We start from the raw sequence: 14,389 nt of genomic DNA on the forward strand, positions 1-14,389 counted from the left end.
AGAGAACAGCTAAGTCTTCACGTTCCCAAGTGTTTCTCTTCTCAGAATCAGAGTTCAGAATAAGCAGCCTCCTTTTTCATTCATCCTGAGAAGGGTGGAGCAGCAACGAGCTCACACTGCCCCCTCCTGGCCCGCCCACTCCCTAACAAGGAACATACATTCACTGCTTCCTGACCCTCTCAGGCTCTTTTCACTCCTGTTAAAAAAAAAGAAAAGAGAAAAAAAAAACAACAACAGAATGCCCCCACAAAAGTCAAATGTCTTTATTTTATATATATAAAAAAAATTTTGTACAGTTTTAATTCCTATGTTTAAGAAAAAAAAAAAATCCCTAAAATTGCCATAATGTTTAGATCCACTGCAAACTGTAAAAACAAGCTTTTTATATATTAAAAAAAAAAAAAAATTTACATTTTACAACTTTCTACATGCATGCACAAGGTCTCAGCTCTGTAACCCAAAAAAAGGGGGGAAAAAAATCTAGATCCAACAGTGGAAAATTCTACATTTACAATCTCACTTGGAAGGAACTCAAAAAGTCCCCTTCCTTGCACACACAAAAGAACAAATCACAACACTCACACACCGGGACCAACTCCATCAGCAGATGCTGCCCCGTGGGGAAGGCAGAGGAAAGAGAAGACAGACAGACACCACAGAGGGCCAAAGGGAGCTCATCCAGGCCCAGAAGAGAAGGAGGGAGGCTTCAACTCTGGGAAACAGCTGTTTCAGACGAGAAGGGAACCCAATGTCTCATCACAGGTATTGCAACAGGGTTGGCAACAGGACTGAGATGGGGAGGGGGAAGTGAAAAGGAGAGGGCTGAAATGGGGGTGGGGGGGGAGAAAAAAGGAGAGGCAAAAGGGAAATGAACAAGATCAGAAATAGAGAGCACGCAGAGTAGTGTAAGAGACCGGGGCCGATGGGGACAGCGGCAGAGTGGCGAGGTAGGTGAAGGACCGAGGCACAGCATCGTGGTGTGGAGGGAAGGAGGACCGGCCTTCCCCGGTGGTAAAAACGAAGGCCTGGGAGGTGTGGCGGGGATGAGCTAGGATGCCATGGGGTCACAGAGGAGCACTGGAGAGACGCAGCCATAGCATCCTTGATGATGGTGTGCGGGGTGGGGTGGTGATGGGTGGGCACGCCCCCACGAGGGAAGGGTGAGAAAGTCCAGCCTGTGATGGGACAGAGTGGGGGACGCTGGTCAGAGGGACCGAGGCAGCTACAGACCCCACCTCAGTTCACAGTATGCAGACAACTTCCCACACAGGAGAAGCAAAAGACAAACACAGCCACACACGTGACAGTTCATCCTGACATTTTAAAAAATAACAGTAACAGTAATCAAAGAAGACGAAGATACCACAGTTCTGATGCAAAGGACCAAAACACGACCAGTCTCAGTTACAGCCCTTAGTGCTTAGAGAGTCGAGGTGGGGGGAAATGTCTTTTTGTTTTAGTTAAAAGGAATGAAAAAATCACAGTGATTAAAACACATGGCAGGTTCTTAAAATAAACACTCCCCCACCCCTCATCTAGGGCAGCAACTATGATCACAGATACTTTCCCTTCTCCCCACCCAACTCTTCCCCAAACCACACCACATCCCACTCCTGCCCACAACGGCAGTAACCCCAGTCACCATCCAGGCCCCGTTTTCCAGGATAGTGAGGTATTTAGAAATGTGATCCAGAAGGGATTCCTCTGAAACCAGGTCTTTGAAGAGAAGAAAAAAAAAAAAACCTTCCCAGGACCCCCAGGACAGGATGTGTATCACTCGGGCTTATCTTCAAACCCACAGCCCCAGCCCAAGGCTGCCCTCCAGGCCCTGCTTAAGTCAGCCGTGTAACCCACCCGTGTGCAGACAAGGTAAGCACTGGCTGAAGTGCTTCTCGAGGAAGCGGTGTGTGGACAGATGTGCTTTTTCAAAAAGGACGGCAGGACAAACAATCCCCAGGCTCCATCATGCCCAGAGTCGCCAATACAGACAGGAAGCCTCCCTGGTAAGAGATCAATGGGGATCTTATCTCAGGGTGCCTCCTGCAAGGCAAGAACCAATGAGTTTTCCAGGGGAGAGATGGGCCTACAAAGGGGCATTGTGAGTTATTCTGAGGACTGGCCCAGGGGACTACTCCAGCCGGGCCACGAGGACACTCCCCAACCTGGGTGCTGGCTGGAGGTATGTAAGTACTCCTTAGTTCTATTCCCCTTGGCTAAAACTACATAATTTAGGGATGTCTGATTTCAAGGCTCAGATTTACAGGGAAATTAAGTATTAGAAGGCCAGCAACTTTTGCTCAAAATGAGAGTGAAACTCTCAAGAATTCAGATTGGGTGCAAAGACTACGGAAGCTAAATGGGGTGAGGGGCTAAGTACCCAACAAAGGCAGCAATCTTGGTCCCTCATCCCATTACAGAGGGAGACCAGAGCCCAGAAAACCAGGCAGAGAGGGAACTGGGGAGACCCTGGCCAGCCAAGGAGAAGAGACCCCTGAGGCAAAGAAGTGGACTTAAGGCAGGGGATGAGGAGGAGCTGCTGGCTACCCCCCCAAAAAGAGATGAGGCAACAGGTCTCTGGAGCCAAGAGAAGAGACAGCAAAATGGGGGGTGGCTGGTGAAGAAAAGAAAAACATTTGTCTGAGACCACTGGGGTGGGTCAGGGTCCAGCCAAGCCACTAATTCTCTACAGAAGTCTACGTGGCATCCTTCACCAGGAAGGGGGAGACCCACCCCAGCATGGTGGGAGCAAAGGTGTGGGCAGTTCAGAGGGTAGTGGTCAGCGATGTTCACGGGGCTCTCTCCCGACCTTCCCCAAGGGGCTGCCTAGGAAAGACCCCGTGGAAGAAAGGTACTTGCCCCCCAGGGCCCATGAACTTCCCCTGCTCTGAATATGTGGATGGGGAAGAGGTTCGAAGAGCTAGAAGCAAACAACCCTGGGTGGGGAGGCTCCAACTCGGGTTGTGTGGGAGGACACGGGGGGATCCCTGCTTAAGTATTCCGGGTTTGCTCAGGTGGGGTGAGTGAACGGGGGAGCAGGTCCATCTGCCACCAGGAGGCTGCGGGCAGCACTGCCCGGGGGGGGTTTGGCACTGTGGCTCTCTGGAGTCAGATCTGCGCCCCCCGCCCCCCAGAGAAATCCTTTGGGGAAACCACTGGAGAGAACTGCTATAAGAACCTGGGTTCAAGTGGGGCTCGGCCAGGCCCTTCCAGAAGAGACTGTTGGTGGGGAAAGGAGAGGGAGAGAGGCACTGATTCCTGCAGGGCCAGGGATGATACGAAACCGAGGGGGCGGGAGAAGGGAGGGGGAGCTTCCCAGGTACTGTTGACAGCAAGATGTCTCTCCAGGTTCACACGGGGTAAACAAGGAATGGGGAGGAGCCAGGTGGGGGAGGGGGGTAATTCAAGTAAAAAAAACGGCTAGAGCAAGAGGAAGAAGGGCGGCAGGAACGTGGCAGGGCCTGAGAACCAAGCCCCCACTGCCGCCCTCAGGAGCCCCCCGCGTCTCCCAGTCCCCCTGCTGTTGCGCAGTCACACTGAGGTCTCAGACTGCAGCCTCATGACAAACTTGTGCGACTTGGGGTCCACAAATTCCTCGGAGAGTTTGAAGAATGGGACCTTCTTGGTGCTGACCACCAGGCTGAAGTCCTGGCGTTTCAAGAGGAAAACAATGCCATCCTTGAGCCCGTTGGTTACCGGCTCCTCGCTCACAAGTGTCCACTGTTTGGCCAGCCAGCGTTCCTTGTGATACTGGATGGTGGGTCCAGCCGCCAGGTACCGCTCCAGGAAGGCCTGAGGAAGCGAGAGGGGACTTCTCAGGAAGTTTTCCCTCCCACCTACCCACGTCCCCTTTACCCCTCTGGGGGTAAAGCTTGCAAAGACCACCAAGATGTCCCAAGCTCACTCTATGCAAACAATCTCAGAATGCTAGAGCAGAAAACGGCCTGAGATCATCTGCCTGGGACCCTGGTTTATCAATGCGGGAGCCCACAGAGGTGGTATGGCTCAGCACGGTCAGGTCTGGGATTGGCTCTCCTGACCCCCACATCCCCTGCTCTTCCCAGGTACCTGCTATGACCTGGGAAAGCCCTCCATTGTACTCTTTCCTCTCCCTTCTGCTCGAGTGGGTAGCACTCAGCAGGGCTGCACCAGCAGAAAGCTAGAGGCATCACAGTTGAAATGCAACATCTGTAGTGACCTGTTCCCCAGAGATGGCTCAGGGGAGGCAATTCTAGGAAGCTGGCCATAGAACTGGACGGTGGAACTGGCTCAAAAAGAGCATAGAGCAAACAACATCTGGTGGGAGTTTGGATCTGAAAATTCTGGAACCTCTACAGAGATGAGAAATAGGTCTCAGTTATTCCCCAAATGGTCCCCAAACTCCCTCTTCTCAGCACCTAAGAAAGCTACCCCATTCAGAGATGGAGCAGATGGAGTAGGGATGAGAGACTGTAAGGAGGGAGGGACAGGAGAGGGATGGAGGTCAGGGAAGGAAGTGAAAGAATAAGGGAGAGGAAGCAGAAGGGAAGAGGCCAGAGTAAGGGAGAGAGAAAGGATGTTGGGGCAGGTGGGCCTACCTTGGGCGTCATGTCGTGCGTGATGCAGAACTCAAGGTGCTGTAGGATGCTCTCCATGGTGTGGTAAGGCTGCTGCTTGGTGGTGCGAAGGTACTTCTGCATGGCCCGGGCCATGGATGCGAAGATGGCCTGGGCTGCCTCCCGGGGGTCCATCACCTCCCTGGGGTTCTTCTGCTCCTCTTCCTGCAGCCGCTTAATGTGAGTGAAGGCCTCCTCCACTGCCACCACAAGCCTGGGGGAGACAAGGGGTGTGGACCAGACTCCCATCTCTCATCTTCCTCCCAGCTTCAGCCCTCCAGCAGCCTGAGAGAGGTCAGGCCTTTGTGCTCTGCCTGAAGCTATTGGCTCTCATCTGGACTCAAGAACCAGGCTTTGGAGACTGTGTGTGTGCCTATGAGAATGCATGCATATGGGTGGGAGGCAGAGGGTCTTCACCCCTCTAGAAATAGGAAACAGCTGTAGAGCTCAGTGAGCCCAGCCGGGGACCCATAGAGGACAATCAAGTGTCAGAGAGACAACTATGGATGGAACCCTAGAAAAAGCTTTTTTAATTAAGAGGCCCCCTGAACTGCACTTCAGTGCATGAAACATTATTAGATATAACTACATCAAAATCACACATGTCTATTCAACCGTGATAGCATGAGCAACATTAACTAACACCTGGGGTGGGCAAAGGTAAGGCCAAAAAATGTGCCACAAATCAAGAAGGAAAAGGTAAGAACAGAATAGAAAATGGGCAAAGAAGTGAACAAATAATTCATAAGAGACCTGAAAGGCTGAAAAAAGATGAAGTTGTTACTAGACAGTAGTAAGAAAATTAAATGTTAAAAGGATACTACTTATTCATCAAAATGGAAAAAAAATTAGGCAAATAACTGGTCAAGATGTTGAAAGTATTCTCTGAGTACCAGGCAGCAATAAGATCCAACAAACCAGATATACAGACAGGGTGAATCTCAAAAATACGTTAGTAAGAGGGAAGCAGGAAAAAGCAGCCCATTTACATTAAAAGTATAGAGACATGCAAACACCAGTATTGGGGAAACCCAGGAACCTGGGGACTTCAAGTAGCTTAGGATAGGATTCTGGGCCAAGTACTCATGTGGATCTGTGTAATTCTGCTGTATCTCTGTTTATTCTTTTGCCTCCCTGAGTGTCTCAGTAAAGCTCCTTTAGAAAAGATCCCTTTGTCTTAGGTGAACCAAGGGGAAAAGTTTTCTCTTGGTTACAACCAAGGTAATGGGGAAGGAAAGGGTCCCCTATGGTAGCAGCAGCCCAGAAGATCCAGAGATCATGGTCAAGGCAGAAGGCAGAGGAGGCAGGGAACTTTTCCAGCTTCCTTCCCACGGCAACTGGAGACTTGCTGCAATGTCACAGAAATGGGGCTGCTAATCTTCCATCTACTGCAGCCTCGTGTAAAAACAGGATCAGATGCTGGAGGAAAGGGAACCCTCTTGCACTACTGGTGGGAATGTAAAGTAATACAGCCACTACAGAGAACTGTATGGAGATGCCTTAAAAAATTAGGAATAGGGGCTTCCCTGCTGGCCCAGTGGTTAAGACTCTGAGCTCCCAATGCAGGGGGCCCAGGTTTGATCCCTGGTCAGGGAACTAGATCCCACATGCTGCAACTAAGACCTGGTGCAGCCGAATAAATGAATAAAAAAAAAAAGTTAAAAAAAAAAATTAGGAATAAAACTACCATATGATCCAGCAATCCCACTACTAGATGAATACCCTAAGAAAACCATAATTCAAAAAGACACATGCACCCCAATGTTCATAGTACATACTAGTACATACAATAACTAGGACATGGAAGTCACCTATTTGTCCATCAAAAGATGAACGGATAAAGAAGATGTGGTATGTGTGTGTGTGTTTATATATATATACAATGGAAAATTACTCAGCCATAAAACAGAATGAATTTGAGTCAGTTCTATAACTCTGTATAACCTAGAGCCTGTTATAGAGAGTGAAGTAAATCAGAAAGAGAAAAACAAATAAAGCATATTAATGTATATATATGGAATCTAGAAAATGGTATTGATGAATCTATTTGCAGGGAAGGAACAAAGATGCAGATACAGAGAATGAACTTATAGACACACTGGAGAAAGGAAAGAATGGGACGAACAGAAAAAGCAGCACTGACATATACATACCACCATGCGTAAAACAGAGAGCTGGTGAGAAGCTGCTGCATAACACAGCAAATCCAGCCTGATGACTTAGAGGGGTAGGCTAGGGGGAGAGGAGGGAGGTGGTATATGCATAATTATGGCTGATCTCCGCCACTTTCTGCATTTTCTGACAGAAATCAGAAATCACTTTATGGCAGAAAGTGAAGAGGAACTAAAGAGCCTCAATGAAAGTGAAAGAGGAGAATGAAAAAGCTGGCTTAAAACTCAACATTCAAAAAACTAAGATCATGGCATCTGGTCCCATCACTTCATGGCAAATAGATGGGAAAACAATGAAAACAGTGACAGATTTTATTTTCTTGGGCTCCAAAATCATTGCAGATGGTAACTGCAGCCAAGAAATTAAAGGACACTTGCTCCTTGAAAGAAAAGCTATGACCAACCTCAGTTCAGTTCAGTTCAGTTGCTCAGTCGTGTCTGACTTTGCGACCCCATGAACTGCAGCACGCCAGGCCTCCCTGTCCATCACCAACTCCCGGAGTCCACCCAAACCCATGTCCCTATGACCAACCTAGACAGCATATTAAAAAGCAGAGATATTACCTTTGCCAACAAAGGTCCGTATAAGTCAAAGCTATTTTTTCCAGTAGTCATGTATGGATGTGAGAGTTGAACTATAAAGCCGAGCACTGAAGAATTGATGCTTCTGAACTGTGGTGTCAGAGAAGACTCTTGAAAGTCCCTTAAGGAGATCACACCAGTCAATCGTAAAGGAAATCAGTCCTGAATATTCACTGGAAGGACTGATGCTGAAGCTGAAACTCCAATACACCTGAAACTCCGATACTTTGGCCGCCTGACTCACTGGAAAAGACCTTGATGCTGGGAAAGATTGAGGGCAGGAGGAGAAGGGGGTGACAGAGGATGAGATGGTCGGATGGCATCACCAACTCGACGGACATGAGTTTGAGCAGGCTCCGGGAGTTGGTGGTGGACAGGGAAGCCTGGCGTGCTGTGGTTCATGGGGTTGCAAAGAGTCGGACACGACTGAGCGACTGAACTGAACTGATGGCTGATTTGCCCTGTTGTACAGCAGACACCAACACAACTTATAAAGCAATTTTCCTCCAATTAAAATAAACCTTTTTAAAAACTAAAAAAAAAAAAAGGAACAGGGTCAGGGCTCCCTTCCTCCTTCAAAGCCTGGCGGTCATGTGTGAGGAAGGGCAGAGTCCCAAGCCCCTCTGTTCCTCCCCTGTAGAAATACCAACAGGTGAAGGCGGGCCCTGGCAAGCAGTCAACACCAAGAAAGAATCTTCACATGACAATGTGAACACGAAAAAAGGAAGCATGAGGACAGTGTTTAAGAATTTACCAAGATATGGGCACTAGAACCTCATTTTTGCAGGTAAATATGTACCATCTGCTGAGCAAGCCTCCAAGACTTACTGGAAGGAGGGCTGGTCTAGCCTCGGTCCCTGCCATTGCCGGGGAGGCTCACGGGCTTTAACGGCCCCTGCCCCACTGTGCAGGCAGAACTCAAAGGCCCATCCACCTCCACCAGATCCCCACCCCCTGGTTATCCAATAATCTTGGTATGTTTTGCAGAGGTAATCAAAGTGCCAAGTCGGCTGACTTTAAAATAAGGAGGCTACCCTGCAGACCTAATTTCATCACAAGCCCTTTGAAGTGGAGTTCTCTCCGGCTGCTGGCCAGAGACCTGGTCTTGCTGGCATCAAGGAAAACTGCCTATGGGTCCAGGTGACCAGGAATTGATTCTGCCAGCAACCAGTGAGCTTGGAAGGGGACTCGGGCTAAAACTAGATTTGTTCTTGATTTCAGCCCGCGAACCCTGAGTGGAGGGTTCAGTTCACCTGCGCCTGACTCTCGGGACTGCACGACAATAGATGTGAGTTGTTTCAGAGCACCCAGTTCACGGTGACTTATTAAGGCAGCAACAGAAAACGAACACACACATGCCAACCACATCATCCTCGGCTTCGGAAGTCAGGCGGTCTTCACCCCTCCCCCCCAGCGGCCCCGCCCCTCCCCGAGACCCACCTGGCCCTGCGCTTGCGCACCCTCCTCTCGTGCTCGGCCTCCTCGTAGTAGTACTCGTTGTGGCTGTTGTCCCGCCGGCGGGCCGCCGCTGCGATCACAGCTCGGGACTGACCCGTGGAGTTGTTGGTACTGTTTTCTGGGCAGAAGCAGGAGAGAGAGAGGTTGGTCCCTTCAGAGCCCCGCCTTGATTCCCACTCCAGGAAGTCTGGGGCCAGCCCCCCGACACGTTCGGAGGAAGCTGGACCACCCCCCAGGAACACCTCCCGCCCCCATCCCTCCTGGCCACGACGTCTGGGAGAGGCCCACAGCAAGGCCGCAAGGGGGCGCCAGAGAGCAGGAGTCCCGCGCGCGGGTGCCTCCCGAGCTCCCCGAGCCAGGGCTGAGGCGCAGACACAGCGGGGCCAGGGGAAGGGGACACACCGCAGCAGAGAGGGAAAGAGAGGAGAACCAGCAGCTAAAACAGCCACCTGGCGTGGAGGAGATGACAGAACAGGACGGGCTGGGATGCAGTCTGAGGAAGGAGAAAGCACGGGAGGAAGGGTGAAAGAGCAACGGGAGGCAGGAACTCGGGAGTCCTGCTTAGGAGGAGACCAGGAGGCCGAGGAGCAGGGCCGCTCACCCTCTCCGAGGGAATACACCTTGAAGCCAGACACTTTCTTGGCCAGGACGGACTTGGGCAGGTTGAGGAGGGCAGGGTTGTAGACAGGGAAGTCATGGTAATACTTCTCCAGGATCCACACTGCCACACGCTGGATGCTGTGGGGGAGACGGCAGGAGGAGGGGCGGAGAGGACAGACAAGGGTCGCAGGGGGGGGACACATCAGGGCAGGTCGGCGGGGCCGGAGAGGACAGAGGGCAGGGACAAGCTGCTTCCAAGAAGCCTGGCTCGGGGCCTGCGGTCTACTCACCAGGCTCCTAAGCCTTCCCCAGGGCTGGGCCTGCTACTCCTTCCCTGCCGTGCTGAAGCCCGGGGCCAAGGGGCAGTGGGCCAGATCCCCAGCCAGGGGTCACCTCCTCCCCTCCAGCATTCCCCTCAAGATTCCCTGCAGGACTGAGGACAATCTGGGCGGCCGGGGGGGGGCATCCTGCTCCCACGTTTAGGGAGCCGAAAAACCTCCCTCGTTATCTTTTCCCTGGGGGGCCCTTCCTCTGGCCAGCTCATCTCAGTGACCGCTCACTGAGTGCCCTCAAGAGGCCGTGCCTCCAAGAGCTAGAAATGTGGTGATTCCAAAGAATCACTCCTTTCTCCTCTTTGGCCCATCCCTCTGTAAGATCCCCGATCCCTGATCCCTGTTCATCTGTTCACTCCCAACTGCCACCCTATCTGCTCCAGGACCCTCAGCATGATCCCACCATCAAGCAGCAAGCACTGTTAAAAACCTAGAATGGGCGGAGCACACAACTTCCCACCCAGCCTTCGGAGCGCGTCACCTCCGGCCCCATCACACCGCGCCGCCCCAGGCCCTGCAGACCCCTCCGCGCCGCCCCAGGCCCGCCGCCTGCCCCAAGCGCCTGTACCTGAGGTGGCCCACGTTGTAGAAGCGGCTGGCCCCGTCCGTGGAGCGCACGACCTTGAGCGTGAACTGCGGCTGCAGCTGGCGCAGCTCCAGCAGGACCACGGCCAGATAGTGCACAAAGAGCAGCGCGTCCACCAGGGACACGGCAAACTGCACCACGCCCTGGTAGCTGCGCTCGCGGGCGTCCAGGATGCGGACACCGTAGAAGAGCCAGTAGGACACGACGAGCAGGAAGACGAGCACCATGAGCAGGGCGCGCAGCACGAAGACGCGGGGCAGAGAGGCCTTGGGCCGGCGGAAGAACAGGGCCCAGCTGCCCAGCAGCAGGATGAGCAGCTTGAAGGCCACGGAGATGAAGAGGCCTTCGCAGGCCGTCCCGCACGGCTCCAGCTCCTCCCGCCACAGCAGTGGGGGCAGCAGCAGGAAAGCCAGAGGCGTGAGGAAGGAGAGCAGGGCCAGCGTAGCCCCCGCCGCCACACCCAGGTGCCGGGAGCAGTCCAGTGGGACGCTGTCTTCCATGTCCTTGGCGATGCGCGTGAGGTCATCGTGGGAGATGCTGTGCTCCGAGGTGCCCGTCACCACCGTGGTCGTCTCCCCCCAGTTGTCGTCCTATAGCCAGAGCGGCCGTGGTGATGGGGAAGAAGAGGAGGAGGAGGAGGAGGCAGGGACACGGGAGAAGAGGTGAGGGGGAAGAAGACAGACAGCAAAGCAGGCAGAGGAGAAAAGAGGGTAATCAACACTGTCAGAGGAGCCTGGCGGGCTACAGTCCATGAGTCACAAAGAGTCGCACCCAGCTGAGAGACTAACACTTTCCCTGCGTGCCCAAGACTGGCCTCTGCAGGGATGGCACATCTGAGACCTGGGCCCTCGGGGAGCTTCATGCCGTCAGCCAACCAGGAAACACCTGCACATGCACCCTCAGAACAGAGGGTCCAAGAGAGATGCCAGGGAGCTGCTCAGTCCAAAAATGGCACCTGAGGTCCAGACTCTCCAGGCAAAGCAAGCAGGCTCGAGCAACCCACTCGCAAGGCCAGGATGTACCATGCTGTGCCGTGCTAATTCACTTCAGCCACGTCCAACTCTTTGCAACCCTATGGACTATAGCCCATCAGGCTCCTCTGTCCATGGGGTTCTCCAAGCAAGAATACTGGAATGGGTTGCCATGCCCTCCTCCAGGGAATCTTCCCAACCTCGGGATCAAACCTGAGTCTCTTACATCTCCTGCATTGGCAGGTGGGTTCTTTACCACTAGCACTACCTGGGAAACCCAAGGCCAGAGTAGGCAATAGGTACCTATCCTCAGAGTACAGAGAGCCACTCGAGTATCTGGTTAAGGGAGTGGCCTGACCAAGGCAGCATGGGGGAGGGAAGAGGACACCGAGAGGAAGGGATGAGGAAGGTGAGAGACTAGTGCAGGGCATGCAAGGCGTGGTGCAGACTCAGGGCCACTCGGGGTCTCTGCTCCGCCTGGCTGGCTCTTCTGGCCCGTCTGGATGCCCACCACATGGGCATTTCCCCACGGAAAGGGGAGCCTGAACAGAAGGCGGAAAGTGGAGGCACTGCCTGTCTCAGCTCAGGGAACCCGTGAGTAACCACAACCACCATACTGACACGTGTGCCTGGGCACACCCCCCAACAACAGAAGAGCTGATCAGGCTCACTTCAAGAACTCAGGAGGCCAGGTCTCTGGGAGAAGACGGGATTGGGAAAGAGGGAGAAGGATCATCTCCCTCAGGTACTGATCTGCTTCCAAGCCCCAGGAAGCCCCAGGGTCAGTCATAGAGATGTCTCGTGAGGTCTCCAGCTCCCTAAGATGCTCCCAAGAAGAAAGCGGGAATGATACATGGACCACCTCAGTCATCTCAAATCCTGCCTCTTCCCTCTTCTAGCCCTGGGCGCTGCCTCCTGCCCTCCCTGCCCGGGGCACACAGTGGGCCAGACAGGCGGGAGCAACCGGCGGAAAACCCCCTCCCATCTCCCCAAGCCCACTTCCTCCTCCTCCTTCTCCATCAACTCCTCCCTCTGACCAGCGGGTGCTATTCTACAGTCCGACACCAGAGGGCACCAGAGTGCCCAAGGGAAACCGGGCTGCCACACCTCTAGCCCCCACCCACCACCGTCCTCCCACTCCACATTCCCAGTCCCCTAACTGGCTGGCATGAGCCCAGAGGAGAGGCAATTCCCATTACATAGCCCAGGTCACATGGGTCGTAAAAGATGAAAGACGCTGCTGCTTCCAAAGGGATCTCTGAACTCTACCAAGGTTCTACAGAATTCTACTGAGACGAGGTCCTAGCTTGCAACCCTTAGCAGACCCAAAATGCCCTCCTCTCTGTGTCAAAAGAGGCCAGGTTTCCAGTCCCTTCCCCTTTCGGATGGACCTCCGGCTTCTCCGGGGATCCGAGTGGAAACACCTGGTCCAGACCTCAGCCCCTGACGCTCACCCGCTCATCCCCTCTCGTGGACTCATTGTCCAGCAGGGGCTCCCCCGGAGCCTGGATGGTCACCGACTTGTCCGCCCGGCTCCCGTCGCGGCTCTTAGAGCGGTGTCGGTCCCGGCGGTCCCTGCAGCAGAAGGCCAGGGGGACAGGCACGGAAGGTCAAGGGGAGGACCCGAGTTTCTCAGCGGCCGGCTGCAGCCCGCCGGCCCTGTGGCGCGCCCAGCCCGCGCGCCCACCCCGTGCACACCCACCTGTGCTTGCGGGAGCTGCGGGAGTGGCCAGACTTGTAGGAGTAGCCCGAGTACTGGGACTCGGTGTCCATGGCGTCCGAACGCCGCGCCTTGTAGCGCTCCAGGGCCACAGGCGGGGGCCTTCTGGGGGGCGCCCCTGCCACCTCCTTCAGGACCGGCTTCTTCAGGCCAAGGGGCACCTTCAGGAAGTCAACCGTCACCCTGAGGGACTCTATCTTGCTGGACAGGTGGGCTTGTCTCAGAGAAAATCAAGCGGCGCTCCTGAGGAAAGGAAGCAGCTGGTCGGGGTGGGGCTGGAGCAGAGAGGGAGGCCATGCCCAGGAAGCAGCGCGGAAGCTCAGGGGAGCCTCGCTCCCACCTGAGAGCGGCCCCCCAGGCTCCTGCTCTGTCCAGTGGCCCAGTTCCTCCTGCCCTGCCTGCTAGCAAGAGCACCCCCAGACTGTGCCCCGGGGTGGGGGAAGATGACAGCAAAGGCCACCCAGGATGACCCAACCCTGGACCCCCGCAGGGGAGAACTGGGCAGCACTTTCCTATCCTTGGCCAGGAACGCTGGAGAACGTGGGTTCTGGCCAGGCCAGCTGGCCGGCCCAGTGTAGACCGCAGCAGGAGGCAGCTAGCGTCAGTCCAGAGGCTACCCCAGGCCTCTCATCTCCTCCCATTCTTTTTTTTTTTTTCATTTATTTTTATTAGTTGGACATAGATGCAAAAATCTCCTCCCATTCTTAATGTCTGAGTGCCCACAGGCGGCTGCCTACGGCTGCTTCTCTTGGTGTTGTCTCCCTAGCATGTAAATCGTCAAACATACAGTTACTGTGAGGTTAAGCTGGCTGTCCCCCTTAAGGCTGTGTGTGTGTCTGTGTCTGTGAGTGGCCTGACTTGTGTGCATGCATAAACGTGCTCACATGGCCAGGGTGAAGAATGTAAACTACAAATCACGTGGTGAGGGGCAGGAGGGGAAGGTAAGCAGAAACCATTCTCTAAAAACCTGACATCCTGAACCAGGCAATGTCAGCAGCTTATCTGACCGCTGTGGACCGAGGGGCAGCGTCTTTCTTCTACACTTTCACCTTCCAGTTCAGCAGAGGAGAAAGACCTCTCCTTCTCCCATCCTCCCTAACTCTCACCCAACCCTGCTTACCACCTCACAACCCAGCCCCGACCCCTTCACAAAAGCCCCCTTCACCCTCAGCACCCAGTGTTACATCCCTGGGCACTGAGCAGTTATTTCCCACCTTCACTCACTGAGTCATCACCTCTTGCTTAGGTCCCATCTAGAAACCATATCCCCTGCAAGCCGTGAGTACAGTGGGGAAGAAACCCCGGATTCACAGCCCAGCAGGGTTGGTGCATGTAAACGGGTGCATACGAACAACTAACTACATCAGTGATGAAAAG

The 14,389-nt window shown here is 53.8% G+C and overlaps 1 protein-coding gene across 3 annotated transcripts in view; it reads right to left on the minus strand.

Moving 5' to 3' along the window:
* Positions 1-248: 248 nt before the first annotated feature.
* VANGL2 (VANGL planar cell polarity protein 2) overlaps positions 249-14,389 on the minus strand; it is a 35,452-nt gene continuing 21,311 nt past the window's right edge. For all 3 annotated transcript variants that reach the window (XM_043877858.1, XM_043877856.1, XM_043877857.1), the window contains exons 2-8: positions 12,995-13,255; positions 12,747-12,867; positions 10,304-10,911; positions 9,405-9,541; positions 8,786-8,921; positions 4,575-4,806; positions 249-3,789 (exon numbers count right to left, since the gene is read on the minus strand). In XM_043877858.1, the coding sequence (XP_043733793.1) occupies positions 3,529-3,789; positions 4,575-4,806; positions 8,786-8,921; positions 9,405-9,541; positions 10,304-10,911; positions 12,747-12,867; positions 12,995-13,065 (1,566 nt within the window). In that variant the 5' untranslated portion in view covers positions 13,066-13,255 and the 3' untranslated portion in view covers positions 249-3,528. The remainder of the gene's footprint in view (positions 3,790-4,574; positions 4,807-8,785; positions 8,922-9,404; positions 9,542-10,303; positions 10,912-12,746; positions 12,868-12,994; positions 13,256-14,389) is intronic.

This window comes from Cervus elaphus, chromosome 20 (assembly GCF_910594005.1).
Source record: "Cervus elaphus chromosome 20, mCerEla1.1, whole genome shotgun sequence".
Lineage (NCBI taxonomy): Eukaryota > Metazoa > Chordata > Mammalia > Artiodactyla > Cervidae > Cervus > Cervus elaphus.